Source organism: Plasmodium vivax, chromosome 7 (assembly GCF_000002415.2).
Source record: "Plasmodium vivax chromosome 7, whole genome shotgun sequence".
Classification (NCBI taxonomy): Eukaryota; Apicomplexa; class Aconoidasida; order Haemosporida; family Plasmodiidae; genus Plasmodium; species Plasmodium vivax.
In genome coordinates this window covers 221,107-247,488 of record NC_009912.1, presented here as the reverse complement: position 1 = coordinate 247,488, position 26,382 = coordinate 221,107, and the positions used below count along the sequence as shown (strand labels likewise).

The following is a 26,382-nucleotide window of genomic DNA, read 5'->3' as shown; positions in this document are numbered from 1 at the left end:
TCTGCATTTAGGCCAAATTCGGCGAAGAAAAAAAATAAACATGTTCTTATATATATATATATTAATATTTTATGTATATAATTATATATACTTCGTTACATTGCATATATATTGCCGCTCCGTATACGTGAATGTACATTTTATATGTAAAGTGAACGAGAGCCTTCACCTTCACGGGTATAAAATTTTATATAGCAAACAAATATAACATGTTTTTTACGGCAATTTTTGTGAAAATTTTTATAAACCTTATAAATAAAATGACATTGCAAAAAAATTAGTACCAGCAAAAAAAAAATAAAACGGAAGCAATAGCAAAAATAAAAACAAAAATATAAGCAAAAGCAAAACAAAAATAAAGAAAAAGAAAAAGAAAAAAAGCAAAAACGTAAAAACCCAAAAAAGCAAAAAATCAAAAAAGCAAAGAAACAAAGAAGTAAAGAAGCAAAGAAGCAAAGAAGCAAAAAGTTAAAATGATATAAAACGGCCAAAAGATTAAGAAAGGTTAAAGAGAATTTTTGTTTATAAGAAAAAAAAAACTCCCCCCCCAAAAAAAAAGTACTTTAAAACTTAAACCTGCTGTTACAAAATAGCATGTTTTTTTTTTTTTTAATTGTAACATTTTTTAAATCTTTAAAAAAAAGTTATTCATGTAAACCATGTTTATATAATTTTACGTAAACTGCTTATCCTTTTTAATCATATATATATGTATATTTACATGTATATATTAATACAAAACTGCGTCGCCCCCCCCACTCTTCTTATGGGCCTTTGCTAATATATTTGCGTACGTAAATATATATACTTATATTTGCCTCTATATATTCATATATATATACATATATATATACCTACACGTATATATACTTATATGTGCCCATATATATATACATATATTATGCGCTTACGTATACGTATATATAAGAGTACCATGTTATATATAGTGAAATTCCCCCATCCTTTTTTTTGAGACCATTTTTTATATTTTGAATGCCTATTCGCACATTTCCACCCCCCTCACTTGCGCAACGCCTGCTTGTTTTTATATACAAACAAACATATACACAGTATATGCTTTTATGCCTTTTCATTTTCGTGCAATTTGCCCCCTTCATGTTCATACCTGCAATTAGGCAGCCCAATCAGAAATATATAATGTTTATCTTGCATTAAATGTTTCTTTAATAATTTTTAATAGTTAATTTTTTGTGTTGAAGGATATTTTATTCCTTTCAAATTAAATTCACGTGCACTCTAAGGCGTATGTGTTGTACGGGTTGTATATGTGCGTACGGACATGCACTTGTACGGACGCACTTGTGCGCATCAACCCCACTGTATAGACACGGCCTGTCGTGAGAAGGAAGGATCATACGTGCGCTTCTACCACGCGTGTGTGTATATGTGTAGATAGATATTATACCTACATATATGCATATATGCGCACACGTATACGCCTACCTTTGGTGCCTTTTTTTTTTTACCCCAACGGTGTGTGAGCACGCCCGTTTTTATTTTTATGTATATTAAATTTTACGTCTGCTCTCCCCGCGCATATGTGCCTGCACATATGAACGGCTGTAGTAGTGGTTAAGCGACAGAAGGCACGAGAGGACTTTTCACGTAGCTCCCCGGAGCCCATATTGTTATTGCACGCTCATGTGCTATGTATGTTTGTGTATGTAAATATATATATATGTATATATACATATATATATAATATATGCACATACGTGAGAGTCCGCTCAACGCAATTGCTCTTCGCACCCACACCCCGTGTGTTCAGCGGAAGCGACTTGTTTTTAGCCTATCGTGTATATAAAGTTTACGCATGTCTATGTGCTAGCGGCTTTACCAGGCGAGCCTCAGAGGAAAAACGTGCACATATGTGTAAATGCACATACATATATATGTATATATATATATAAATATATATATGTACGTGTTGCACACTTTTACCGCTTGACTACCCGTATGGACTTATGTTGCATACCTTCACACTTGCTTAAGTGTGCATAGGCTCCATTCGCTTCAGCGTACGCGTAAGCTTAAGGCAACTTTAAGTTTCGCTACCCCCCTTTGCAGTCTTTTATTCAGCCAATTGCAAGCCCTCCTTTTTTTAATTTTTTATCATTACGTTTTACGAACAAATTTTTGGGCTCACCCTCTTACTCGTACTTGTTTTAATTTTTTACCTTTTCATTTTACACATATTTTTTCATTTATCTCTTTTCGCTTTTATTTTTTCACGTGTCAGAATTGTTATACTCGCGTATTATACATTCTTTGCAACTTGGTGTCCCCACGCGCTTGCTGCCATTTCATTGCACATCCGAAGTGTGTGTACATATAAATGAGCATATGCACGTGTGTATGCAAGAACGCCTGCTTTCGTCTGGATTTTTTTGACTCCGTACACATTTTTTTTTTACAACAACGCGACGGCTATATAGTAATTGCCTGAAAGACGCAACGGTCCCTTTCCCGCTCAGCGTAGAAGCACACATCACGCGCACACACTCCTTTTAAGGTCGACCTTCCCATCACCGCTCGTAAATTTCATGAAAGTGTCATGTTCTATGTTTTCTGTAAGTACGAACAGGGAAATATACATATAGAGAGAGATTGCTTTTTCCATTCGATGTTTATGCTTTTTTTTTTTGCCTTGAAGTGGAGACTTTATTTTTTAATTTTAGCGATATTATTTTTTTAAAATTTACGCAATTATTTTTTTAATTTTTTCGAAATTATTTTTTTAAATTTTACGCAATTATTTTTTTAACTTACGAAGTTGTTTTTTTTTTTTTTTAACCTTCCTTTTGATCGTTCTTTTATGCATTTTTTTTTTATTTTTTCCTATTTTTTTAAAGTATAATCGCATGCAATCTCTTCACTTTTAACACGCCTTGTGTGCCGCTGTTTTTATGAGCTTATTCACGCCCTTCGCGAAGGCGCCTGCATTTACTATATTGTTCACTGCGCGGATTCGCGTTGTGCTGGAAAGAACGTGCATGTCTGTGTCCACACAAAAGCGCCAGAGCGCGAACGCATACACGCGAATGTGTAGAGATATGTACTGACATATATTGACGTGCATTGTTATATATTGACGCGTACTGTGAAAAGGTATACTGATATGTATAGCCATATATATCCACACACATGCGAATGGCAAAGCAGTGTGGCCTTGTAATATATGAAGTCATATGTTACATACGTAATAGCCTGTGCATGCAAACCATATGCACACGTATGTAGATGTTCATATTTGCACACGTGCACGAGCGTATATGTCACAGCTGGGCACCTTTAAAAGGGCATCACATATAGAGATATGTACCACTGTGTAATATTTCGAGAAATATTTTTTTTCACACGATAAAGTAGTAACAGTTATATTACATGTAATCGTAATTAAAATTGAATTTTTTTAATTTCGTGTTTTTCTTGCAATTTTTGCATTTCTGTATTTTTTTTTAAAAACCTTTATATGTAGAACATTTCACGTAGTGATATGAACACGCGAGCCGAATGCGCGCGCCAAGTTCATGTGGACATATCGCCATCACGCTGCCCATCCGTGAGCCACTTATTAATGTTTTACATAGTGCTATTTTTTGCATTGCTTTTTTGAGATTGCATTTTTGAGAAGCATTTTTGAGAAGTATTTTTGAGAAGCATTTTGAGATGACATTTTGAGATAGCCTTTTTAAAATAGCGATTTTAAAATTGCTTTTTTAAAATTGCTTTTTTAAAATTGCCTTTTTAAAATAGCTTTTTTTTATGATCGCATTTTTTTAAGATCCCCTTTTTTTTAAGATTTCGTTTTTTAAGATTTTATTTTGTACTGCTTTGCTTTGTAATTCCCCCCCCTCCCTGTGTAATGCAAAACTTTATTTTTTCTATTGCCTCTTTTTTTTAATGCGCCATTTGTTTACTGCGTCCCTTTTTTAGCGCGCCATTTTTTCGAGATTATATTCCATGTAGATTTCATTTTTTACGATCTTTTATGTGAATTTTTTTTATTTTATTTTTTTTAACCATACAGCTGTTTAGGCGAAGTTTTATTGTATAATTATCCCCCTTTTTTTTTTAAATATTTGTTTTAGCCCCCATATAATTAATATTCACCCACGTGAGTGTATGTGTGTGCAGGTATACGTATGAGCGTGGGCGTATGCACGTACGTACGTAAACGAACACGTGCACATATATATATATATATATATATATATATATATATATATATATATATTTATATATATACATATATGCATATATACCCCTATGTGCGTATGTGTGTACCGCGCGCATACCGCACGAGAGCGTGATAATCCGCACCCAACGCGATTTCGCCCCAGCGATCGCACGGCACGTTATTTTTATACAGTTGTTTAGACAAGTACCAACCTGTGCAACGTTTTCGCGCGAGCATACTGCGACCACGCCTGTTTACCCCCCCCACTACCAGTGTGCGTATATGTATATATGTATGTATATATATATGTATGTGCATATATATGCGCGATTGTATATACACGAATGAATGTGCATTTGTCGACTCGTACCATAAGGCACACTACGCATTGTGGTGACGTATACAGGCGGACAGGGAGGCGCAGATGCACCTTTACGTGAACGTGCTCCCGCCAGCTCAGTTAGGCAACGAAATAAAAATGATAACGGATAGGCGCGAGAGGAAAATATAAAGGAAGAAACTGGCGAACCTTACTTTTATACACGTACCATACCATTCGTGCAGTTGTACATATATGTGAATACTCTCTTGTGTATGTACAGTTCGAACGTGAAGAAAAACGCTTCTCCAAGTTTTTTACGCCATTTGTGCAAAACGTTTATAGCGCCCCCTTTTTTTTTGCGAACAAAAGGAGAGATAAAAAGATTGATAAAGAGAGAATAAAAAAACCAGCAAAAGAGAGACGATATTATTCCCCCCCCCCCCCCCTAATCATTGTGTTTTATCCAAACTGTTTACCCTTTTTATGCCTTTGTGTAACGCCCTTACTGTGGAGTATAATACACGGGGTACATTTTTTTCCACTTGCAAAATTAGCATTGCGCAACTTGCAAAGCGCCTATTGGGTTAATGCTTATACGATTATACGGGTGCTAATAACCGCACTGCCTGCATCATTTTTATTACCGTACAAGGAGAGAGATATTTTTTCAACCCCGCGGTGCATACGTTTCCGTGCCCGTAAGGTGTTAATTGCTGTGGCCACTTTTTTACCATTTAATTGTGATTGTACAGCACTGAGCGTATACCTGTAGATTCGCTCGAACACACGCTAAAGAAGAAGAAGAAGAGGAAGCGCGAAAAGGCAGCCACACAGGGGAAAAGAAGTACACGCGTGTATATATTATATATATATAGCTACCCACGCTTAGCAAAAAGAAAACAAAAAAATAAGTCCACCCAAAAGGGAAGTCAAATCAACTGCACCCAACTTTTACACCTGCACCATATCTCCACAAAATGAACGGCAAGAAAAATTTTGCGAAGTTTATGGAAAAGAAAATGTTTCCCACGGCACCGAAGGAAAAGATGAATGACGAATTTAGGAACATGAGGAAGGAAGATAATCTGAGCAATGTGGTAAACACTAGCGAGAGGAGGATTCTCTTTTACAAGACGAAGATCTGCCCATGGTATATTAAAGGAAAGTGCGAAAGGAGGAAGACCTGCTTGTACGCGCATGCACAGAATGAACTGAGAGAGTTGCCCAATTTGTGCAAAACGAGCCTGTGCCCGAAATTGAAAATTAACGAATCATGCAATGATAAGAAGTGCAAGTACGCTCACACGAACATCGAATTGAGAGCCACGGAAAATTTGTACAAAACGGCCTTGTGCGAAAGCTTTATTAAGGGGAAATGCTTCTCAGGGCAATTTTGCAGGTATGCTCATGGCCAGAATGAATTAAGGGAACATCCAATGGAAATAACAGACAAGAATATAATCATTGGAACGAGCAAAATGAAGAACGACAAATTGGATTATGAAAAGAAGAAGAGCGGAAACGGCATCAGCAACAATATGCACAACGGAGAAAACGGAAAGAGGAATGAAACGTATTGTGTTATGCCCAAGAAGAAGGAGACGACTCACCCGAACAAGGTTAGCGCGCTCACGGAAGACGATGGTGTTGGCGATGTTACGGAAGCAATGGACCCCCATGCACTTAACGACAGCACGACGGACAACTCCTACGACTGCAGCAAGAAGGGAGGCGCAAAAAACGCCGTCAAGAGTGGAAGCACGAGCGGAAGCCACAGCGGAAATGGCAACCAGCACGGCGTAAACCATAGCGGAAGTCACGGCGGAAGCCATAGCGGAAATCACGGCCAAAACCACAGCGGAAGCCACAGCGGAAGCCACAACGGAAATCACGGCCCAAACCACGTTGCTCACCACAGCTCGAACCACAACAGCAACAAGATTGGCAGGAAGAACGATGCGCACGACTACCACAAGAAGGGCCACAAGAACCACAAGTACAAGAACGCAGAAATTATGAACAACAGCAGCAGCAGTAGGTGTGACGGAAGGAACAGGAATGCCACTCCATCGTCCGTAGGAAACTACCTAAAGCATGAGGATTGTACAAAGTTCAATGAGGAGCAATTTCTGAATGACAATTTGAACGTTTTGGGCTTCCTAGAAGAACACAACAGTGGTATAGAAAAATTTGGAAAAGGAAGCAGCATTGGCAACAGCATGCTAAATGAAGTTGGAAACAATTCGTTGGGGAATTTCGCGAACAACAACATGATTGGAAGTAGCAATGGTAGCAGCGGAGCCCTAATGAAATATGCGAGGAATGGTAAAGGCATTGGAAACAACAGCAATTCGTCCTCCTTAATGAACTTTAACATGGCCTCACCGAATGCTGAAAATTTGGACATGAGTATGAATATGCACAATAACGGATCGGAAGATAATTATTACAATTTTAGTGGAACGAATCTGGAGAAGCTGAATTACGAGGACCTTTTTTTTAGTGCCAACACCATAAACAACAGCGTCAACGCCATGAACACCTTGAATAGCATGAACAGCATGGGCAGCATAAGCAGCTTGAACAGCATGGGCAGCATAAGCAGCTTGAACAGCATGAACAGCGCCAATGGCGTGGGCGGCGTGAGCGGAATGAGCGTAAGTGGCATGAACATGAACATGAACAACGGGAACAGCGGGGGCAACATGAACTGCGTGAGCGGCTTGAACGGCCTGGGTATGAACAACATGAACAACATGAGCAACGTGAGCAACATGGCCATGAACATGGGCGGTATGAGTGGCGTGAGCGGCATGAACGGCATGAACGGCATGAACGGGATGGGCAACCTGAACAACATGGGCAATTTGAACAACATGGGCAACATGAATGTGAACGACTTGAACGATCTGAACGACCTGCCGCTCAACATGAACAACCTGAACGACCTGCCGCTCAACATGAACGGCCTGAACGACTTGCCCCTGAACATGGACAGCATCAACGACTTACCTCTCAACATGGGCAACATCAACGACATGAGCTTGAACATGAACATGGGCAGCATGAACAGTAGCGGCGTGCACATGAGCAACGGCGGAGATTGTAACAGCAGGACGCAACGCATGCTGTGCAAGTACCTTATGCTTAACAAAGAACAGAAGAACAACGGAGCGGCAAGGCCTGATTTTTCAGGCAACAACAGGAACATAATGAACGGCAATAACATGATGGACGTTGGAGTAGACTGTGAACAGCAGGCTAACATGGGCAGCAAAATGATGAAGGAAAAGGAAAACCCCGACAATCTTGTTAGCTGGGAAAATTTCTCTCTATTCGGAAAGGCCAAAAGTTTTGGTGCAGAGAAGGACTATTTCAAAATTTTCAATTATGGAATGTGTAACAATTATGATAAGAAGTTGTTTGAAAACTGCGACGTGCACAAGAGCGAAATGGACAAAGTTGATAAATCCCTGTTTATTCTTTAACTGACACAATAATATTTTTTCAAAAAAAATATGAACAAGTCTTTAAAAAAAAAAAAAAAAAAAAAAAAATAGCCAAAAATAGCCAAAAAAAAAGGGAGAAAAATTAAAATAGCTAGCTGAGCAGAAAAAACACACACACACACGTGTATATTTAGAGTACGCCATTATATACGGATTTTCACCTCCACGAGTATACACCCACCCCACCCCATGCATACCCATCAAAAGCAACAAAATTAAATATAATTAAAACTAATTAAATTTTTAAACAAATTAAAACTAGGAATTCAAATTGAGATTTTACAATATACGAGAGAGTGCATTTATGCATGTTCCCCCAATAAGCAAGGCGTTAGCAGAGGAAACCAGAGTGCTGTACATTACTGTATACGTCTGTACGTTGCTGTATACGTCTGTACGTTGCTGTATACGTCTGTACATTACTGTATACTACCATATACTGATGTATATTTTAATTTACACACATATAAATATCTGTAATGCGAGAAATGCACTGCAGGAATTTATACTCATCGGCATATATACGCATCCGCATGTATACGTATCGCGCTCACGCGCATCGCGCACGTACGTATCGGCGTATTATGCACAGGCATGTGTACACATGTGTAGTAGTATATTTCCGTATGGACCCCGCGCGAGTGTATTGTTGCTTGCAAATGCGCATTTGGCATGCACGCGCGCACACTTTTATACGCTGCTATACATCTGTATATGTACGTGCCAAAATATCCGCGCATTTGTGTGCGCGCATCTAGCGCGCCCGTGCCCTGTGCGTGTGGTTCCCCTAGAATTATACAATTCCCATTTTTGTATTTATTTTTTTTAAATATATACATAAAAAGTACCACGTACCGTGTGCGCCGTGTACTTATGTAGCATATATATATATACCTGTATCATATACACCTATATATATACATACGCGCATTATGTATATCTTTTTTAAGTTTTTTTTTAATAATTAATATTTGTTTTTATATAATGTAGTATAATACAGTATAGTATAATACCGTATAGTATAATACAGTAAAGTATAATACCGTATAGTATAATACAATGTAGTATAATACAATGTAGTATAATACAATGTAGTATAATATAACAATTCACGCTTTTTTTTTTTAAAAAAAAAAAAAAAAAAAGAGAGCAAATTGTAATATTAATGTATATTTATCTTTCTGAGGCTTTTCATTTCCAGATTGTTAATGTTTTTCAAACATTTTTTTTAATTAACTTAAAATTGAAAAAAAATGTATACTATGTATTATTAAAAATGAATTATTAAAATAAAAATATTAAAAAAAAGTATAAAGGGTCATCATACGTGGCAAGTGGAAAGCTCTTTTGCCACACGCGAGAACGCGCAGTTGGATAGGTTGACAGGTGGACAGACAGAAAGTTGGGTGCAGAAAGGTTTGGTGCACGCCAAATTGGGGGCAGAGCTCTGCTGCGCCGTGAACTGTGCGGCGCCTCGAATTGAGCTCTTCTTTTGACAAATTTGCAAAGGGGGAAGGTGGAGTTGGAGCACGCACGGGATGCATAAATGGGTTTACATGCATGACGACGAATGTAAGCACTCGTACAAGCGCGCGTGTCAGCACGTGCATCTCGTGTGGTTTCGATTGGTAAATGAGGCTTCAGATCCGGTGGGTTGTGGGTAAGGGGTCACGGATATATATATAAGTATATAGATATATATACGTATATATATATATTTGTATATATACGTAATAGGCCTCACAGGGCGCCGGACCCCTCTCCTCTCTCCCCCCTTCCTTTTTTACGCTTTGCAGAGTGTGCGAGGGGGGCTGCTTCAAGGAGATTTTCCTCCACGCCCAGTGCGTACGAAAAATATGCTATATGCTATATATGCTATAAGCTATATAGACAAATATTGACAAATATCGACATGGGTATCTATCTTGGCGCAGGGCAGCTAGACGATGTCGTTGCCGAGGACCCTGGCAATAAGCTCCAGACAAAGCCTGCCCGTTTTCGTGGCATACTCCGAAATGGGCAAGGAATCGCTGTGAACCTTTTTGTCATTTTCGTCGAGAGATGGGTTATACTCGACCAAATCCATTGAAACGACGCGCCTTGTGTCTGCCAGGACTTTCATTAGTAAATTAATTTCTCTGTAATTTAGGCCGCCCTTGGCAATGGTTCCGGTTCCTGGAGCGAAAAAGCTATCGACACTATCAATGTCGAGAGAAATGTGTATGGGGCAATTTTCATGGGGATCTAGCAGGTTAAGGGCTGTACAGATGGTATTGTATATGCCATTTTTTTCAATGTCAAAGATTGTATAATAATTAATGTTGCATTTTTTTAAAATAATTTTTTCATATATATCGATGTCTCTTATTCCAATGATGGCCACATTTTCTGGTTTTAAATAAGTGAGCTTTTCAGACCACTCGAAGCATGGCACTTTGTTTTTAAAGAGCCCTATGGTGTGAGCTAATGCCATGCCATGATAATTTCCTGAGGGAGAGGTCTCCGGGATGTTAATGTCTCCATGGGCATCTATCCATATGACTCTTAAATCTCTGTAAAATTGCAAAGAGCTCAGGATGCTAGGAAATGCCACACTGTGGTCACCTCCAATGTTTAATACAAAATTTTTCTTCCTCAATTCGTTACTCATTTTGCGAAATAATTTTTCACTAAATTTTCCAATAATTTCAACATTTTTTATATTATCATAGTAGTTATTTTGTACGCATTTATTCGTCATGCATCTTTCTCCCCTGTGATCATTCCTGTTGCTATGATTTTCCCAATTGGCATTATCTTTGCCATTGCAGCAGTGGTTTAATTTTGTATCTCCGTTAAGTTTTTCCATTCCGTGATGGTACTTCTCCGTGTGTGCAGAGCTGCTGTTGTGCGTGTTTAGCCTTCCGTTCATTTCGGCCTGTTCGTAGGTCCTCCTCCCGCCGATATCTTTGTCTATATCACTTCCACCGCTGTCAGTACCTTCATCGCTACCAATACTTCCACCACTGTCGGTACTTCCCCCGCTGCCAACACTTCCAGCAGCGCCAACATTTCCTACGTCTTCGTAACTCCAGCCCAAGGCCTCTATCACCTTGTGCAGACCGAGCATCCTCAAATTGTCACATGCCAGGTGCACCCCTCCCAAGGGCTGTCCAGCCGACAGGGGGGACCCAATGATGGACACTTTTTTTTTCACATACAGGTTTTCCTTCTCCTTAAACGTTTTTATGTAATTCTCGATGCATTCAATCATTTTGCTGGGGGGTACTTATAGAATAAGGGGTACTTACAGAATAAGGGGCACTTGAAAGGTGCCAACTGGGTAGCGAGGGGGTCAAAGAAAGGCTTCTCAGTCGAGCCGCTGCGATCAAGTGAGGAGTAGAACCACCTGACTTTTGAGCAACAAATGTGGTCTCTCCTTGCCAAGGGGAAATAGGCGCTACGTTGACAAATGGACGAATTGACAGATAATAAGTGGAATAATCATACAGCAAATGGGGAAAACGGCCAGGTAAATGGGCATACAAATGGGTAAACAAATGGGCATACAAATGGGCGCCGAATGGGCGAACGAAATAAAGAGACAAACAAATTGGCACTCAAAAAAAAGGGGGCTTTCATGTATAAGCAAAAATTCACAGGCACCAACCAGTTGGTGCGTGTTGCTTCATATTTTTAATTAGTTATTAAAGCTAACTGCATGGCTAGCGTTAATTTTTTCTTCTTTCTTTTTCTTTGCCTCAACTTGACATATTTTGTACTTTTAAAAAAAAAACACTTTTACGTAGGTATCGAAAGATGAACAACATGGTTTTATTTTCCGTTTGTTCAACAAAAAAAAAAAAAATAAAAAATAAATAAAAAAAAAAATAATTGTATGCTCTTTAATAACTACTTCATCGCAGCTGATTGTTAGCAAAGAATGTAAATTGTTGTGTTTCTTTTTTTTGTAGAAAATTCTGCAGATGGATTCTTCCCCAAGTTAGCTGTTCACTTCATTTCGCACTTTTTTTGGGATATGATTTGACATATCTTATGCCTCCCGCGTTCTACTGTATTTCCCGTTTTGGTTACAAATTGTTTGCACTTAAGATAAATGAATATAAATGGTAAAATATGCAAGAACCTTTTAAGGCCTTTCAGTTAACACTTCCCCTTTCGGTGATTATCCGTGCTGCACCGTCGGTTGGGTGATCACAGTGGCTAGCGGCGTGAAGGGTGACAACGAAATGGGGCCAAACGGGCAAAATGAGCCAAATGAGCAAAATGGGCAAACTGAACCAAATTGAACAAATTTAACCAAATTTAACCAAATTGCACAAATTGAACAAATTGAAGCCATGTAAAAATTTGCAAAATAAAATTAAAAAATAAAACTTCAAAATGAACAGTATCTCAGTTGCAGTATGACAAAAAAAAAAAAAAAAAAAAAAAAATACAAGACCGAGGCATACGCGGGAAAATAGGTCGAATTACAGAGTGATACATTGTGGAGGAGTGCTACATAGCGTGGATAATTTTTTTTAAAGAAAGAAAAAAAAACTGTTGTACAACATGCAGGAGAGATGAGGAGGGCCTTTTTAATGCAAAATGGTGGAAAATACGTTGCATACGCATATGAGGCACTTTTATTATTCCCTCTCTCCTTTAAAAATATCTCCTCCGAAAATGGAATACATATCGTAAGTTTTTATTTTCCCATGGCATTTTTGGCGACTGAAATGTTGGTCTCTATATTCGCATACGTTCCTGCGCTGTGTCGACGGGGGGGGGATACCTTCCGAAGAAACGTATAAACCGTATGACCCCTTTTCTGTAACATTTGTGCGTGAACAAATGGAGATAGGCGGAACATGCTCGGAAATGCATGTCATAGCACGATGATAATTACAAAGAAGGCGCTGACAACTTACTGACTGCCCACATGGTGAATGCATCTCCACGTAAACACTGCGAACTTAGGTGCACGGCTTATACGTACGTGTTATGTACCTATGCGGAAATTTAGCGCCAAAAGGGGGTGCGCGTGACGGCCTGGAACACTGCAAAATGTGGTTAACCCCCCCTTTTGTTCTGCTAATGTTAAGGGTGTTCACAAATTGAAAAAGAACAGCCGTGGGAGTCATTTCCAAATGAGTAAATCTGCAATCGTGCAGTCAGGAAAAAATATACTTCCAAGTCTGTGCCTTTGGAGCAGTAGTGTTATTACAACAGTTGCGTTTTGGGCGTTTTGGGCGTTTTGGGCGTTTTTTTTTTCAAGTTTGTACGCGTAGAGAAAATATTCACAAAAGGGAACGAGTTTGACACCCCGGTGGAAAATATAATTTGTTGGCCAAGGGGAATTTATTTTTACAGCTGGTTCTGTGGGAGTGTTTTACCACGCATAAGGGCGCAGTGGTTATTATAAGGCGATCATTTGGGGTGAATTTTGCAATGAGTCGGCGCGCTATTGCTGCTGTGGTTGTATTTATGTACGTGTTTATCGTTTTGGCAATGTGTCTCTCGTCTTTGAATGGGGGAAATTCCCCCCTAACGTTCATATGGAGTGTACATATATGTGCACATATATATGCATATATATGTGTGCGTTCTTTTTCCTTTTTCCCCCGACCCTTTCAAAACAACGCTAAGACATTTGCTGCGAAATGAGGACGTGCAGCCACATCATGCAGCAGCTCGGACGAGCTGTTGCTACTTCAGGTTTTTAAATTTGAAAAGCGGAATACGTATCTTCTAAGCCACTAAACGGTTGCTATCTCAACGAAGAAAAGTCATTCCTCAACGCTTAACGTTTTCCCCCCCTCATGCGATGCCCTTACTCATGGGGGATGATTTTACCTGACCTGTTAACAATATAAAAAAAAAAAATTTTTTTTTTAACACATAATGGAAAAATGGAAAAGTAGTAAAAATAATATAGAGGATGTGACAGATCTATAAAAGCATAGAATTGATCTTTCGACTTTTCTTCCCTTTTTTTTATGCCACATGTTGAACCGTTAACATCAGAGTGTGCAGCGCAAATTGCATATTTTCCCTTTTTTTTTACGTTTAAAGGGTGCCAATATGTCTATTCGTTAAAAAAATAATGGAGTGCTAACTTAGCAATAGCTGGAATAACTTTGATCGGTTGACAAAGCTCGTTGCTGCGGACATGCGTGTTGAAAGCTCCCTTGCGCAAACGTATTTTTGTGTGCATAGGTATGGTTTAGGGACTTCCTACAATTTCTGCGTTAAGCACAGTGACTTAAAAATGTGACGCATGGAAAGTAACAATTTTGAAGCAAAAGCGCATGCACATTCTTCCTATATCGCGTAACCTCACTTGGGTTTTTTTTTTTTTTTTTTTCATGCCACGGCAATGGGAACATCCGTGTGTAGCTTTACTGACGTGCACAATTTTTTGCAAACATGTATGGTTGCCCCCCTTTTGTACTGTATTTCGTTTTTTCCGTCCATTTTTAAAGTCTTAAGTGGTCTGCTTGGAAGGGGAACTTTAGGCATATTTTGATTTTATGTCCCCCTGTGTTGAGCGTAAAAACGGGGGTTAAAAAAAAAAAAAAGGCACATGCAAGTGTGCATAAATATGCGCGTGGACAATAACACAAATAGGCGAGCGCGAAAATACACTAACGACTTATCAACGTAGCAAACGTTGATGCCTATTTTACCACATAGGAATGTCCAATTTGCGTCTTTTCACTCCTTCACAATTTTTTTTTTTTTTTTTTGTACCATGCTGTAGCAACTCGCTGACGCTTAAACTCGCATTAATCAGACGCAAGTGACAAAGATTTTGCCCCAAAATGTGAACATGCTTTCTATAATAAGTACACGATTATGTGCAAATACAAATGGGGACATGTATGAGCACACATTTGTATACCACGCTTTGATTTATTAAATTTTTTTTTTTTTTTTTTGTTAATTAGGGAACGTGCGTGACTGTTATGTTGTCCGTCCGCCTCTTCCATGCAATCGCATTAGGATAGCTTGTTCGGGGGGGCACATTTCGTTTTCCCCTTTTTGATTCAGCGCGAGGGGGGGTGTCGGCCTCGTCACTTCGCTTTTAGCAGTCTTGCCAGAGAACGCCTACGTACGTATATGCATATGCCTGCGCACATGTGTAGATATACGCCCTACGAACCGTTGTAGAGATATGCCCTACGCACAGCTGTAGTTGAGCAACCCCCCATGCGCCCAAGCAAAATTCAATTTAAAGACAATCAGGATGAAGCGCGAAAATAAAAACTCTTCAAACAGTTCAGTGAGCATTTTGAAAAAGAGCAACACAAGTAAGGCGGCGGGGCTAAAGGCCCCTGCGAAAATTAGGGACACCTATAAGGAAAAGTGGAGTGCAAAGAGCGCAAAGGACAATGGCATCACCTCCAGAAAGAGCAGCGTCAATCTTATGAAGGTTGCAGCAAATGGGAAGATGAACGAAGAAGAAAGTGGCGTTGCATTAAAAAAGAAAATCGACGATGACAAGAAAAAAATGGAAAAAAATTGTGCCAATGGGAAGTATAACCCGGGGAAAGAAAAAAGCTACAGTAAGGCATATGATGAGAAAAAAAATGCTGAGGATGAGGAAGGGGGGGGCAGTGCTGAGCTTAGTGGAGAGGAGGAAAAGGGAAAAGCGACACAGAACGACGGAGAAGAAAAAGACTGTCGGGATGTCAGCGTGACGAGGCGCTTATCGAAAGTTAGTCAAGCAGCGGCGAATGAGGGAGTACCCCCAGAAATGGGCAACGTGGCGGTTGGAAATGAAGATGCAGAGGAAGGTGAGGACGAAGCTGCAGAGGAAAATGAAGACGCAGGGGAAGGTGCGCGCCCGAAGAGCCATCACTTTGAGGACGAATTGACGGAGCGATACCGACGGGATGGCAGCAGGGGGGAGCACGAGGATGCACTTAAAAATGGGGAAACAGGCGAAGGTGGGAGCGACGACTCGAATTGGGAAAACACATACGATGCGGTTGCGGTTGCTTCGGCTGATTCGGCTGCTTCGTCCGCTTCGTCCGCTTCGGCTGATCCGACTGATTCGACTGATTCGACTGATTCGCCCGCTTCTCCCACTTCGACAGCTTCTCTAGAGGAGAGCAAGGCAGACAAAGGGACGCGGCAAGACGAGGATGAGGCGCACGAGAAAAAAAGCATCTACCAAAACATTTTAAAAAAATTAAACATGGAGAAAAACGAGGAGCTAGAGAGTAGCCACATCATAATCCTCGGCAATAAGGACGTGGGGAAGTCCTCCTTAGTGAAATCGCTGCAAGAAATTTCTCTGCAGGGGGATAAAAACGATGGAGAAGTGCTGTACCAAAATGGGGGTGGAGTTCTTCCACTAGATTACGCATGTTTAGGGGTAAAAAATTTGGAAGAAAATAAAAAAGCAAATGAAGTGAAAGGAAGTAGCCACGTGTGGATCCTGCAGCACTCTTCATATGTGGGTTCGTTAATTAAAAATTTAAAAAAATTTAAAGACATCAAAAAGGTAATCATTTTGATATGCACAGATTTGTACAAACCATATAACATCATGTCTGAAATAAACCAATGGATCGATGTGCTGTATGTGATTTTTGAGCACCTCCATTCTGACTACAGTATGGAGGAGCTGCGTGAGCTGAAGGAGAGCTTGCAGAGTTATGTGCACAACTATAAAAGAGACGCATTGGAGAGGAAAAAGCGGGAGAAAAAATGCCAAGTTGGGGTGAACCCACGAAATGGCATCACCGTGGGGGATTCGCAACCCCTTATGGGAGAGTCATCCCGTGAGGGCCAAGTCAAACTATCGTCCAGCAGCTCCATCAGGGAGGAAAACACATCCAACGTAGAACGAGACGGACTCATCAAAATCAACATGTCATTCCCAATACTCTTTGTCATCTGCAAATCGGACGGGTACGAAATTTTAAACAATAGAACATACCAAGGATATATGGATGTGATTATTGCCTACCTGAGAAACTTGGCGGTGAATTACCAGGCAGCTACCATTTTCTGCAACACGGCAAATAAGAAGGAAGCGAAAAATGTGAAGCTCCTGTACAGGTACATAATGCATCGCCTGCACAACTTCCCCTTCAGCGATAACGCCATTTTGGACGACTACGAAAGGGTGTTTGTCCCATCGGGTTATGATGATGAGGGGTTAATAAAGCAGTCCATAGAGAATACCTTCGTGCAGAATTTTAATAAGCCCTATGACTCCATTATCGTGAAGCCCATAACAAATAAGAGCATCGTGGAGCACAGCCATAATGTTGTGGCTGACAATTATTTCAACGACTTTTTGGCGGGCCTGGCCCCACAGGTGGAGTCCAACGGGGCGAGCGGGGCTGACGAGGACGCCGATGAGGATAATGGCGATGCCACTCGTGATGGCGCTCGTGATGGCACTCGTCATGACGTTCTGGATGGCGCTCGCCATGCCACTCGCCATGCCGCTCGAAATGACAACCCCAATTGCTCCGACGCCGGGCGGGGCAAAATAAAAATCGACGTCACCCTGAACGGAGGGACCGCCGCCATAAACAACGGAAGCAACAGCCAGAATGGCGCAAGTAAGGAACAAAATGATAAATCTTTGCACAGCTTTTTCCAAAGCCTTTTGGCGAAGGGTAGATCCAAGTCGCCCAGCGCGCCCAGCATATCGCCGCAGGCGCTGGACAAGAGGAAAAACGCGAACCCGCAGTGAGGGCAGCGCTGTGGGGGGGGTCACCACAAAAGGGGGCGGAGGACATTCGCTGGGTGGCGTTTTTTGCCGACCTGGGGAGGCCAATTGGTTTAGAAGCGGGTCAAAAAAAACACATCGTTTTCTTCTACCGCACTGCATTTTTCACGTTTACGCGTTTGCACCCCAAGTCCCATAACTTGGGGCGCTCTTCCCTTTAGCCATTTGTTTTTTTTTTCTTTTTTTTTTTGTTACTCCTTCGTTTGTGAGGACACAACATTGGACAAAATGGAATGCCCGCGTGGACGTGGTGGTGGTAAAATTAGGCGGTGGGAAATTGGAAGCAGGAAAAAGGGAGGTGAAGGGGACCTTCTGCTATCCCATCTGCTCATCCCCCACCGATGCGACCGAAAGTAGGAGGCGCAAAATTATGAGGCGAAACGCGGCACAACACAACACACCGTGGGGGAAAATTCCACTTCTAGCGGGGGAAAAACATGATGCAGGACAAAAGGAAAAAAAAAACCAATTTGGGAGAACAACACACAGTGCACATTTCACAGGAAGTTGACAAGGTGAAAGAGAAGGTTTAGAGACAAGCCGAAGATGCTGTCGATGTTCCCTTTGATCACTTTTATGTACCTGTGCATGTGGGTATTTTCAATTTTTAATGCCCCTGCGCAAAAGTATATGGATGAATCGTCGAGGATTTTCTTCACCACTGAGTCGTCCATGTCGTATACGTTAATAATGGACTCATCAATTCCGGTGATAATTTTTTCCGTTTCTAATTCGATTAGGGTGATGCTACTGTAACTGTAGCATTTGCTGTTGTTATAGGATTTGAGGAAGTTGGAAGCTTCTTTTTCATTTTTTGGCTTTTCATATATTTTGTTATTGCAGTATATGACTTCATCTCCCACCAATAGAACCACTTTTTTACCTTTGCTTAGTTCTGCAATTTGTTTGCTCAGTTCACTGTCCGTCTTAATCATATTTAGTAGCTTCAACCCCTTCCCCACTGCTATGTTGGCCGTTAGGGTGAGGGGGTCGTGGCTTTTCCTGCACCCGATTTTTTTCTCATCGATGTGTATGCGCACTGAGAGGAAGTCCAGGCTGCTCTGCTTCAGGATGTACTTCCTCGAGTTGGACGTCGACCCCAGCACGAAGAAGTAGTCGCTCAGGGCGTCGATGGCGGCAGTTCCGTTGATGGCGGCAGCCCCGTTGGTAGCGGCAACCCCATTGATAGGGGCGTTTCCGTTGATGGCGGCATCCCCCTTCATCGCTGCCCCCCCCCGCAGGGGAACACAACTGGAGGGGTGCATATTGGACATGTAATTTTTCCTGTACCTATCGCACACATCACACTGCTCGCTCTTTTCGTCGTAGCACAGGAAGAGCACGTTGTTCTGGTCATCCCGGCTGTTATACACAATTGTGTTTTCGCCTAGCAGGTTCATCATTTTTATTCTGTCAAAGTGGGTGTGCCCCTCCGCAAGGGGTTCTTCCAAATGGGGGTCATCCGAAAGGAGCTCTCCTTTTCCCTTACCTTTCCCTTTCGCTTTGCTTTTCCCTTGCACCTCTTTGTTAAGCTCATACGTGGGCACCTGTTCTGAGGAGATGGCCTTCCTTTCGGGGAGATCATTCGAAATGGTGTTGCTGGAAGATTCATCCCCATGTTGGCAACCCGCATAACCATTACGTAAATTTAAGTGTGCCCTTTCTACACCTTCGTGGGCGTCACTCTCATCATTAGATTCGCTTATCTCTGACGCTCGACCATTCGCGATGTAGTCATGCATCTGGTCATCTATTAAATTGTTAATTTTGAGTATTTTATGAGTAACATTTTTGTTGCATATGCGGGAAGACAAGTGGGTGATAATGTCATCATCAATTTCAAGTTCGACGTCGTTGAAGGACTGTTTCCTTTTGCTCGCTTCTTTTTCCTTTGCTGGGCATGCGCCATTGCTTAGGTCCTTCTTTTTGCTGGGGGAGCTGTGCATCAGTTTGCACTCCTCGCCGTTCGCCGTGCTCATTTTGTTCGGCGTCCTCCGCAGATTGGGGTGTGTTTGAGCGGTCCGCCTGAGTGGTGTGTCTATGGAATACTTCTACGCCGCTCCCCCGTCAGGTTAACAGCCGCGCGACTTTCGCTGATCACTGCAGCACACGTATTAGCGCCTTCCAAAAGGACTTATGTCATCATCACGCTAATTCAGGGGGAACACCTTCATTCCCTCGTTGGGTAAATTGTCCATCCACGATTTTAAGGGCTTTTCTTGAGTTTGCAAAATTGTGAGTTTTGCTTTATTTACTATTTACTGCTTATTGTTTATTATTTTATTTTTTATTTTATTTATTTTTTTTTTTTTGCGAAATTAGCTTGGAAAAAAGGGACTCCTTCACGTGTGCAGGGGTACGCATACGTGGGAGCGATTATTTACGCTGGCCATATGAGCTAGCATCGAAGGTGAATCATTTAAACGCATTCCATGTTGAGGAAGAGGAGGAGGTTCTTCCCCTTTTTTTGCAAACTTTAAATGACAGTCTAAAGTGACCTTAAAAGGGGAAACCTACAAAAAGGAAGCTAACAATGAAGACATACAGTGAAAGCTTTAATTTTTCTAAATTTTTTGAAGAATCTTAAGGGGACGAACTGAGATACCTGCGTTGGGGCAAAAGGTAGGTAATCATCCCTACGTGCACATAATGGACCTTCGAAACTGCGTCTGACTCGCTTTAACGATTCATCGGAACGCTTTCAAAGGGGATGAGAGGCCTTAACGATTTTGCGAGGACGCCAATGTGATCCTAAAATTCATGTTCGCGCAGGTTTCCAGTTCTTTAAGAAGCAACCTCATGGGGATATGTACACGTGTATGGCAAACTCTACCAGGGAAAAAAAAGAAAAAAAATAAATAAATAAAAAGAAAAAAAAAAACAGCAAATTATACCTTAAAGCTACTCAGCGTGAATGTTTATGCTTGTACGATGCAGCAAACATTTTGATGTTCCCCTCAGCCACTCAAATGGGGCTCGCGCAAAAAGGGGAAGAGAGGGACGTGCAAGCCTTTTAAGGATGCTTTAATTTCAACATTTGATAAACAGTCAAGGGGCAGGGAAAATGGAACATCATAGGGAGCGATTTTTTTTCTTTACTCTCATAAGACGCAGTTGTGAGGGGGCCATTCAGTTTGGCCTTTTTTTGTGGGTGAGGGGAACGGGAAATCTCCAAGTGTGAAAGTGCTTGCCCAATGGGGGAGGAATAACTTAATGTGAGCCCGCTCCTCTGTTGAAATGTACATATGTAAGTCTGTTTATAACGTATGTAACGTCTTGCAAACATATGACTGACGCGTTTGTGATTAGGGCACATCTCCGACGCTTTGCATGCCAAACTTACACGTTCATTGCCACGTGGGGGAGTGGCCCGAGTCAACCCGGCCTCCGCTGCTTTCACACCGAAGAGGGAACAAAACAGGTCGCCCTTAAAGTGCTTCAAATGTTACACTCGCTGCGAAAGTTCCACAGCGCCAAGTGCTCGTCCGAGAACAACGCTACGCGGGTGTATAAATAAACGTGCCGTCGCTGCGGGGAATTACTCTCAAATATAATTCGTGCGCCATCACCTCCGTGGTGACATGGCTGCGTGCACATTGTGCATGTGTTTTAGGAGCCACCGTCGAAGCGGCCTCAACTTAGCGATCCATTTTGCAAATTGGCGCAGCCTTATTGTATGCTCATTGATACTCACGCGTAGTTTTTTTTTTCTTTTTTTGCTCGCCCTTTGCTCCACTCCACAACCGCTGCGACCCACCTGCGCACTCGTACAATTATGAATTTGAAAATTCTCCCCCTGTTTATATTCCCATTTCTTCCACGGGATGAGGCAAAAAGGACAGAAAATGAAAAGTTCTTTTTGGGTAAGAAGCAGGGGTTGTTATTCCCCCCCCAGAGTCTGCACAGCATAGCGAAAAGGGGAAAAATCAGACGCTACCTCTTTATAGGGAGAAATAAAGAGGAGAGTAATGGTCCCCCAAATGTGAGGAAAAATACACCCACAAATATTGCCACGTTAAAAAATGATGGTCCTCACATGAAGGAGCAATTAGGGGGTGTAAAAAACCGGATAATTAATTTTTTCAGGAGAGAAAAAACCATGATCGATAAGATAAAAAATTTAAATGAGGAGGAGAGTCTTTGGTTTGTCACTGGGTATGCCAAAAATCTGTTCAATGAATGTTCGCATCATCACATTATCGGTTTCGAGCACATAAAGGAGGTGGGCTTGAAGACACTGGCTCGTTTTAATAGGGTTCCCCCTTTGGACAGTTTGCTGCCCGGGGATGGCGCGCGGAAGGGCAACTATTTGGTGGCCGCCGCCTACAGGGTGGACAAGCGCGTGGTGTTTTACAAAAGTGGGCAGTCTGCGCCGATGGGGGGGGCGGGGAGTGTAGCGGCCTCTCCCAAGGATTCTGCCACCTCCATTTTGGGAAGCATTTCTGGGAGCTCCGCAAGACCCACCACGGGACCCGCTGCTGAAACCACCGCTGGACCCACCGCGGACCCCCGCGTGAACCAGAACTACATCCTCTGCTCCTACACATATTTCATATTCTATGTGTACGATAAGGAAGGGAAAAAATTCTACATATGCACAAGGGACATGAACGATGAGTGCTCCCTTTACGAAATGAACGAACTGGAGAAGGAAGACCTGTACCATTTTCTGCACAATTACGTGTCCAGCAAAAAGGACCTGACAAATTTGCATGTGGTCTCTTTGATTAAGAAGAACAGAGCGGCTAAACGCGCGACAGAAGATGCCTCCACCGAGGAACTTTTAAATGTGCACAATTACACAAATAAATTTAATTCGTATTTGAAAAGGCTATTCAACGTGTGCCACAATTCTGACATCCTCCTGGAAAATCGAATGAACAGAAAATATGAACAGCCAAACATTACCTTCATTTTTGGAAACACCAATTTTTTATTTAAAAATAAAACCTACTTGGAAAGTTTAAAAAGTTTTTTTCTTAAAAATGATCAGCAGAAAAATCTGTTCGAACTGATTTTTAAGGATAACAAGGGGTACAAGTTTTACGTGCAGAATGACGTCACGGATAAGTCATCCTACGTGCTCAGGTGCACCAAAATTAGCAAAAAAAAATTTGACATGGTGTGCAAAAAATTGCGCACATTTTATGAATATAAAAGCTGTAATGCAAAGGGGAAGGAAGGGGAGGACCCCTTCTTTGTCTACGCGAAAATTTTATTTGACAGTTATGCGAACGATTTGGCTAGTAATGAAAAAAAGAAAATTTTCCGTGGAGAGGAAAATTTCGCCCACAGGAGCGTTTACATAAACATCGGCTCAAACGATCATTTTGTAGACGGAGAGGACATCTCATTTGGCACCGCTGACGAAGGTCTGTTGTTCACCTTGACAAAGAATTTCCTGGACAGCTTAGTTTCGTGCGTGCATGTGTGACGCGTTGTTTTGTAGGTGCGGCGGGCGGGCGAGTGAGCGAGTGCGCTTGGCCTCACGTTTGACGTCTATCAAGCGTTAATCATAGCGTTAATCTTAGCGTTAATCCCAATTTGTGCTTTTCCTTTCCCTTTTTTTCCCATTTTTGGAAAAACATTTCCTGTTGTGTTTCCCCGAGTTTGTCCAGCACTGTATTATACTACACTGTACTGTCGTAAGTTACGTTTTATTTTCCCCCTCTTTTTTTTTTGTATCTTCCCCGTTTTACGCGTTTTTTTTGTGTACAATACGAATTGCGCATTCGGAATATGCGTTTATGATTTTCCCCCTTTTGAGGCGAAAACAAAATGTCATATTTGAAAGTGTGCGAGTTTTTTTTTTTTTTTTTTTCTCCCTTCACTGCCAGGAAAAAATGGCTGTACAGCTTTCCCCACAGGGGTGCCCCCTTTTACGTATAAATAAAACCAAATTGTGGAGAAAAATGAACGGCTAAAATGTTAAGAGGCCCATGGTGGGTACATAAATTTGTGTGTGCTTTTTACACTAAACCAAATGTTGTCGAATGGAGGTGGAGTTGGACACATATAAGGTGTGAGCAACTGTGTGCACGTATGCCTATGCATTTTCGTGGGTACTTTTTTTCCCTTTCGCGGAACAAAAACAAAAAGTGGGAGAGAATCACGGGGGTTGAGTCTTCCAAATATTCTTAAAAAATAAAAATTATAATAAGAGGCAGAGAGGCACATACAAATATAAATACATATACGTCCGCACGTTTTCACAAATGTGTGTCCACGTGAACGAGGGGAGGGGGATGGGGGCGTGTGGGAAATGACCAAAATGAATCTCCATTATAATTTTTTTTTTTTTTTTTTTCCCTTTTGTCATTTTAAATTTTTGATCCGTTCGCTCATGTTGGAAATTTCTTCCAAATGCTGCAAAAGAAAGAAAAGAAGGGGGGGAAAGTTAATAACCTTTTTTGCATACCCACCAATGATGGCATATTCCCACTGGATTAATAGGGATGCACAACACATGGCACCATTTTATGCCAAAAATATTTTTTAAAGAACTTTCTACGTCTTCACATGTGTACATAACGCTGTACAGTTCTGTGTGTGTACACCCTGCATTGCGTAGGGCCTATTATTGTCCCTCTTGCTTTTCCTTTTACAAATGACCAAAAATTTTGTTTTACCTTATTAATCGAATTTACGGGGCCCAGCTGCCCATCCAGTTTTATGGCATGCTCATCTGCTATTTTGGAGATCAATTCGTCAACCTGTGCGCACAAATGGGGGAAAAAAAAAAAAAATGTTTTACAAACCAGTGAAACGATCTGCTTTCCTTCCCACATTTGAGTCGTCCTTTTTTACCTCCTCCGTGGGGGCGCTGATCGCAGAGGACGTTTGAACAGTGTCGTTTATGAGGTCCGAGCTGATGCTCTGCGGGGGGGGAGAAGCAGCGAGAGTTTATATATATATATATATATACACATGTGTTTTGGGGGAATGCCCACGGAGCTACGCTCATGTGGACTTATAAAAGCACGGAGGGGGTGGTTTGCCTCCCTCTTCCTAATCCTGCAAAACGTACAATTTCGTCAAAGATGTTTTCCAGCTTCATCACGTCATTCCCAATTTTGGCGGCGTTGGTCTCGGTGTTTATCTTCTGTATTAGCGGGATCATCATGCTTACGTCTTTAACTAGCTGCAAAGGGGCATGCATATATATGTTCACACGTCCGTATGTGCATGTTGACATGCGTATAGGTGTCATGATGACGGCTTATCCGTCTCTGCCCATGTTCGGACGGCTGGCATAAATCCCGAGGGGGCTGCCTTCTTCTTTTCGCCCGCTTCCTCACATTAACTGCAAACTAACCGACGCGCATCTGTGGGCCCCCTCGAGCCTAGACACAAGGACATCCAGTTTGTTACTCAAATTGAGGTAGTTAATTTTTTCGTTTTTTTTTCTTATGCATTTTTCTGCATAGAGCCTGTCGGGACGGGGGGAAGTGGCAGCACGGTGGATTACAACAGGAGCAGGGTGCAATGTGAAGGCACTTCACAAAAAAGAAGAAAAAAAATGTTTAAAACAAAAAAGACACAACAGAAAGGGTGCCATCCTGCCAGCACAATTAGTGCTTTTCCCATTTGGTGTAATTAAAAGGTGTATGCGTTTGCCACAATGTGGGTAAATACACGTGGCACCCATTTCGCAATCTGACCGACCTCGCTATGTCGATCTTCCCTGCCTGTATGGCCTTTTTGACATCGGTTACGAGCTTTTTCTCTTCTAATTCTGACCTGTTTGATAATTTTTCCTGAAAGGGTTGGCATTAGGGGGGGCAAGTAGTGGTGGTGGCGATGTGGAAAAAGAAAAAAGGCGCGGTGTAGGAAGGCCACCTGTGTCCTTTCTCCCAGGGCACACACCATACACGTAAATGCACACAAAGATGCATACGTATGTATGTTTTCTCTGTTTACTAGTTCCTTCGTTTTTAATTTTAATCGAAAGATGTGATCCTCCGTGGAAATTTTGTTACCCATCGTTTGCTTTTAAAAGGTACGGATGGGCGTGCGGGCTGTGCACTTGCGGGTACCCCAATTTCGGGAATACATAAAAAAAAAGGGAAACACGGTGGAGGTTAAAAAAGAAAAAGGAAAAGAAAAAAAGCGAGGCCACTGAAAGTTCGCCCAGTAGAGGGGGAGGGAAAAAAATACAAGTGACAAAACAAACATGTAAATTTTATCACCCAGGGAATTTTTTTTTCTTTCTTCTTCCGCGCAATCGTCTGTGCTAAGAAAAAGATTATGTCAACCTTTCACAATCAATTATGTGCATTTTCCTTGTGTTGACAAAAATGCACAACGCTCGCGTGAGTTGGGAGGACCACCGTATGTGCCTTTATGCACGCAACACATGGGCAGAAAAAAAAAAAAAAAAAAATCCCCAAATGTACACTTATACGTTTATGCGACTGCATTGCGGAAATTGTGTTCAAGTCCCCCTCGTACAAGAGGAAAAATTTTCAAAAAGAAATGCATAAAGCGTTGTACTATGTTGTGGAAAGGGGGAAGGAAAAGGAACTCCCCAATATCGTCCATTTATTGCCAAAAAAAAAAAAAAAAAAAAAATTGTAACCCTAGGTGGATAGCCAAACAAACACAAATTGACGAT

At 41.5% G+C, this 26,382-nt stretch overlaps 6 protein-coding genes across 6 annotated transcripts, besides 17 other annotated features; 2 read left to right on the top strand and 4 right to left on the bottom strand.

The window, feature by feature from the left end:
• Nucleotides 1-305: 305 nt before the first annotated feature.
• Nucleotides 306-328: a microsatellite.
• A 1,821-nt stretch (nt 329-2,149) lies between these two features.
• Nucleotides 2,150-2,172: a microsatellite.
• Nucleotides 2,173-2,453: 281 nt separating this feature from the next.
• Nucleotides 2,454-2,473: a microsatellite.
• Nucleotides 2,474-3,458: 985 nt separating this feature from the next.
• Nucleotides 3,459-3,610: a microsatellite.
• Nucleotides 3,611-3,839: 229 nt separating this feature from the next.
• Nucleotides 3,840-3,870: a microsatellite.
• A 1,048-nt stretch (nt 3,871-4,918) lies between these two features.
• Nucleotides 4,919-8,588, bottom strand: PVX_098775 (hypothetical protein). The gene is given in 2 exon segments (XM_001614555.1): nt 4,919-8,394; nt 8,411-8,588. The coding sequence occupies 1 exon segment, from the start codon at nt 7,789-7,791 to the stop codon at nt 7,006-7,008; it is 786 nt and encodes a 261-aa protein (XP_001614605.1). The 5' UTR covers nt 7,792-8,394; nt 8,411-8,588; the 3' UTR covers nt 4,919-7,005.
• Nucleotides 5,412-5,438: a microsatellite.
• Nucleotides 5,561-5,603: a microsatellite.
• Nucleotides 5,721-5,744: a microsatellite.
• Nucleotides 7,840-7,866: a microsatellite.
• A 1,383-nt stretch (nt 8,589-9,971) lies between the features above and the next one.
• PVX_098770 (arginase, putative) lies at nt 9,972-11,285 on the bottom strand (the record flags this gene model as incomplete). Its single annotated transcript, XM_001614554.1, has 1 exon — nt 9,972-11,285. One exon carries the CDS (start codon nt 11,283-11,285, stop codon nt 9,972-9,974), a length of 1,314 nt encoding a protein of 437 aa, XP_001614604.1.
• Nucleotides 10,262-10,307: a microsatellite.
• A 3,357-nt stretch (nt 11,286-14,642) lies between the features above and the next one.
• PVX_098765 (hypothetical protein, conserved) lies at nt 14,643-17,732 on the top strand (the record flags this gene model as incomplete). Its single annotated transcript, XM_001614553.1, has 2 exons — nt 14,643-14,840; nt 14,965-17,732. The coding sequence occupies exon 2, from the start codon at nt 15,264-15,266 to the stop codon at nt 17,730-17,732; it is 2,469 nt and encodes an 822-aa protein (XP_001614603.1). The 5' UTR covers nt 14,643-14,840; nt 14,965-15,263.
• Nucleotides 16,106-16,136: a microsatellite.
• Nucleotides 17,733-18,265: 533 nt separating the features above from the next.
• Nucleotides 18,266-19,747, bottom strand: PVX_098760 (hypothetical protein, conserved; the record flags this gene model as incomplete). The annotated part of the gene is made up of 1 exon (XM_001614552.1): nt 18,266-19,747. The coding sequence occupies one exon, from the start codon at nt 19,745-19,747 to the stop codon at nt 18,266-18,268; it is 1,482 nt and encodes a 493-aa protein (XP_001614602.1).
• Nucleotides 18,785-18,804: a microsatellite.
• Nucleotides 19,748-20,009: 262 nt separating the features above from the next.
• Nucleotides 20,010-20,036: a microsatellite.
• Nucleotides 20,037-21,543: 1,507 nt separating this feature from the next.
• Nucleotides 21,544-23,202, top strand: PVX_098755 (hypothetical protein, conserved; the record flags this gene model as incomplete). The annotated part of the gene is made up of 1 exon (XM_001614551.1): nt 21,544-23,202. One exon carries the CDS (start codon nt 21,544-21,546, stop codon nt 23,200-23,202), a length of 1,659 nt encoding a protein of 552 aa, XP_001614601.1.
• A 322-nt stretch (nt 23,203-23,524) lies between these two features.
• Nucleotides 23,525-23,557: a microsatellite.
• A 526-nt stretch (nt 23,558-24,083) lies between these two features.
• Nucleotides 24,084-26,132, bottom strand: PVX_098750 (hypothetical protein, conserved; the record flags this gene model as incomplete). The annotated part of the gene is made up of 7 exons (XM_001614550.1): nt 25,689-26,132; nt 25,434-25,525; nt 25,084-25,198; nt 24,796-24,909; nt 24,576-24,644; nt 24,398-24,481; nt 24,084-24,134 (listed from the first exon to the last, which is right to left on the bottom strand). Exons 1-7 carry the CDS (start codon nt 25,749-25,751, stop codon nt 24,084-24,086), a joined length of 588 nt encoding a protein of 195 aa, XP_001614600.1. The 5' UTR covers nt 25,752-26,132.
• Nucleotides 24,529-24,636: a microsatellite.
• Nucleotides 24,994-25,020: a microsatellite.
• Nucleotides 25,378-25,404: a microsatellite.
• Nucleotides 26,133-26,382: the final 250 nt, after the last annotated feature.

Bases quoted from the DNA above. Each gene is read 5' to 3' on its own strand.
- PVX_098775 (XM_001614555.1), bottom strand. From the start codon at position 7,791: ATGTTAGCCTGCTGTTCACAGTCTACTCCAACGTCCATCATGTTATTG.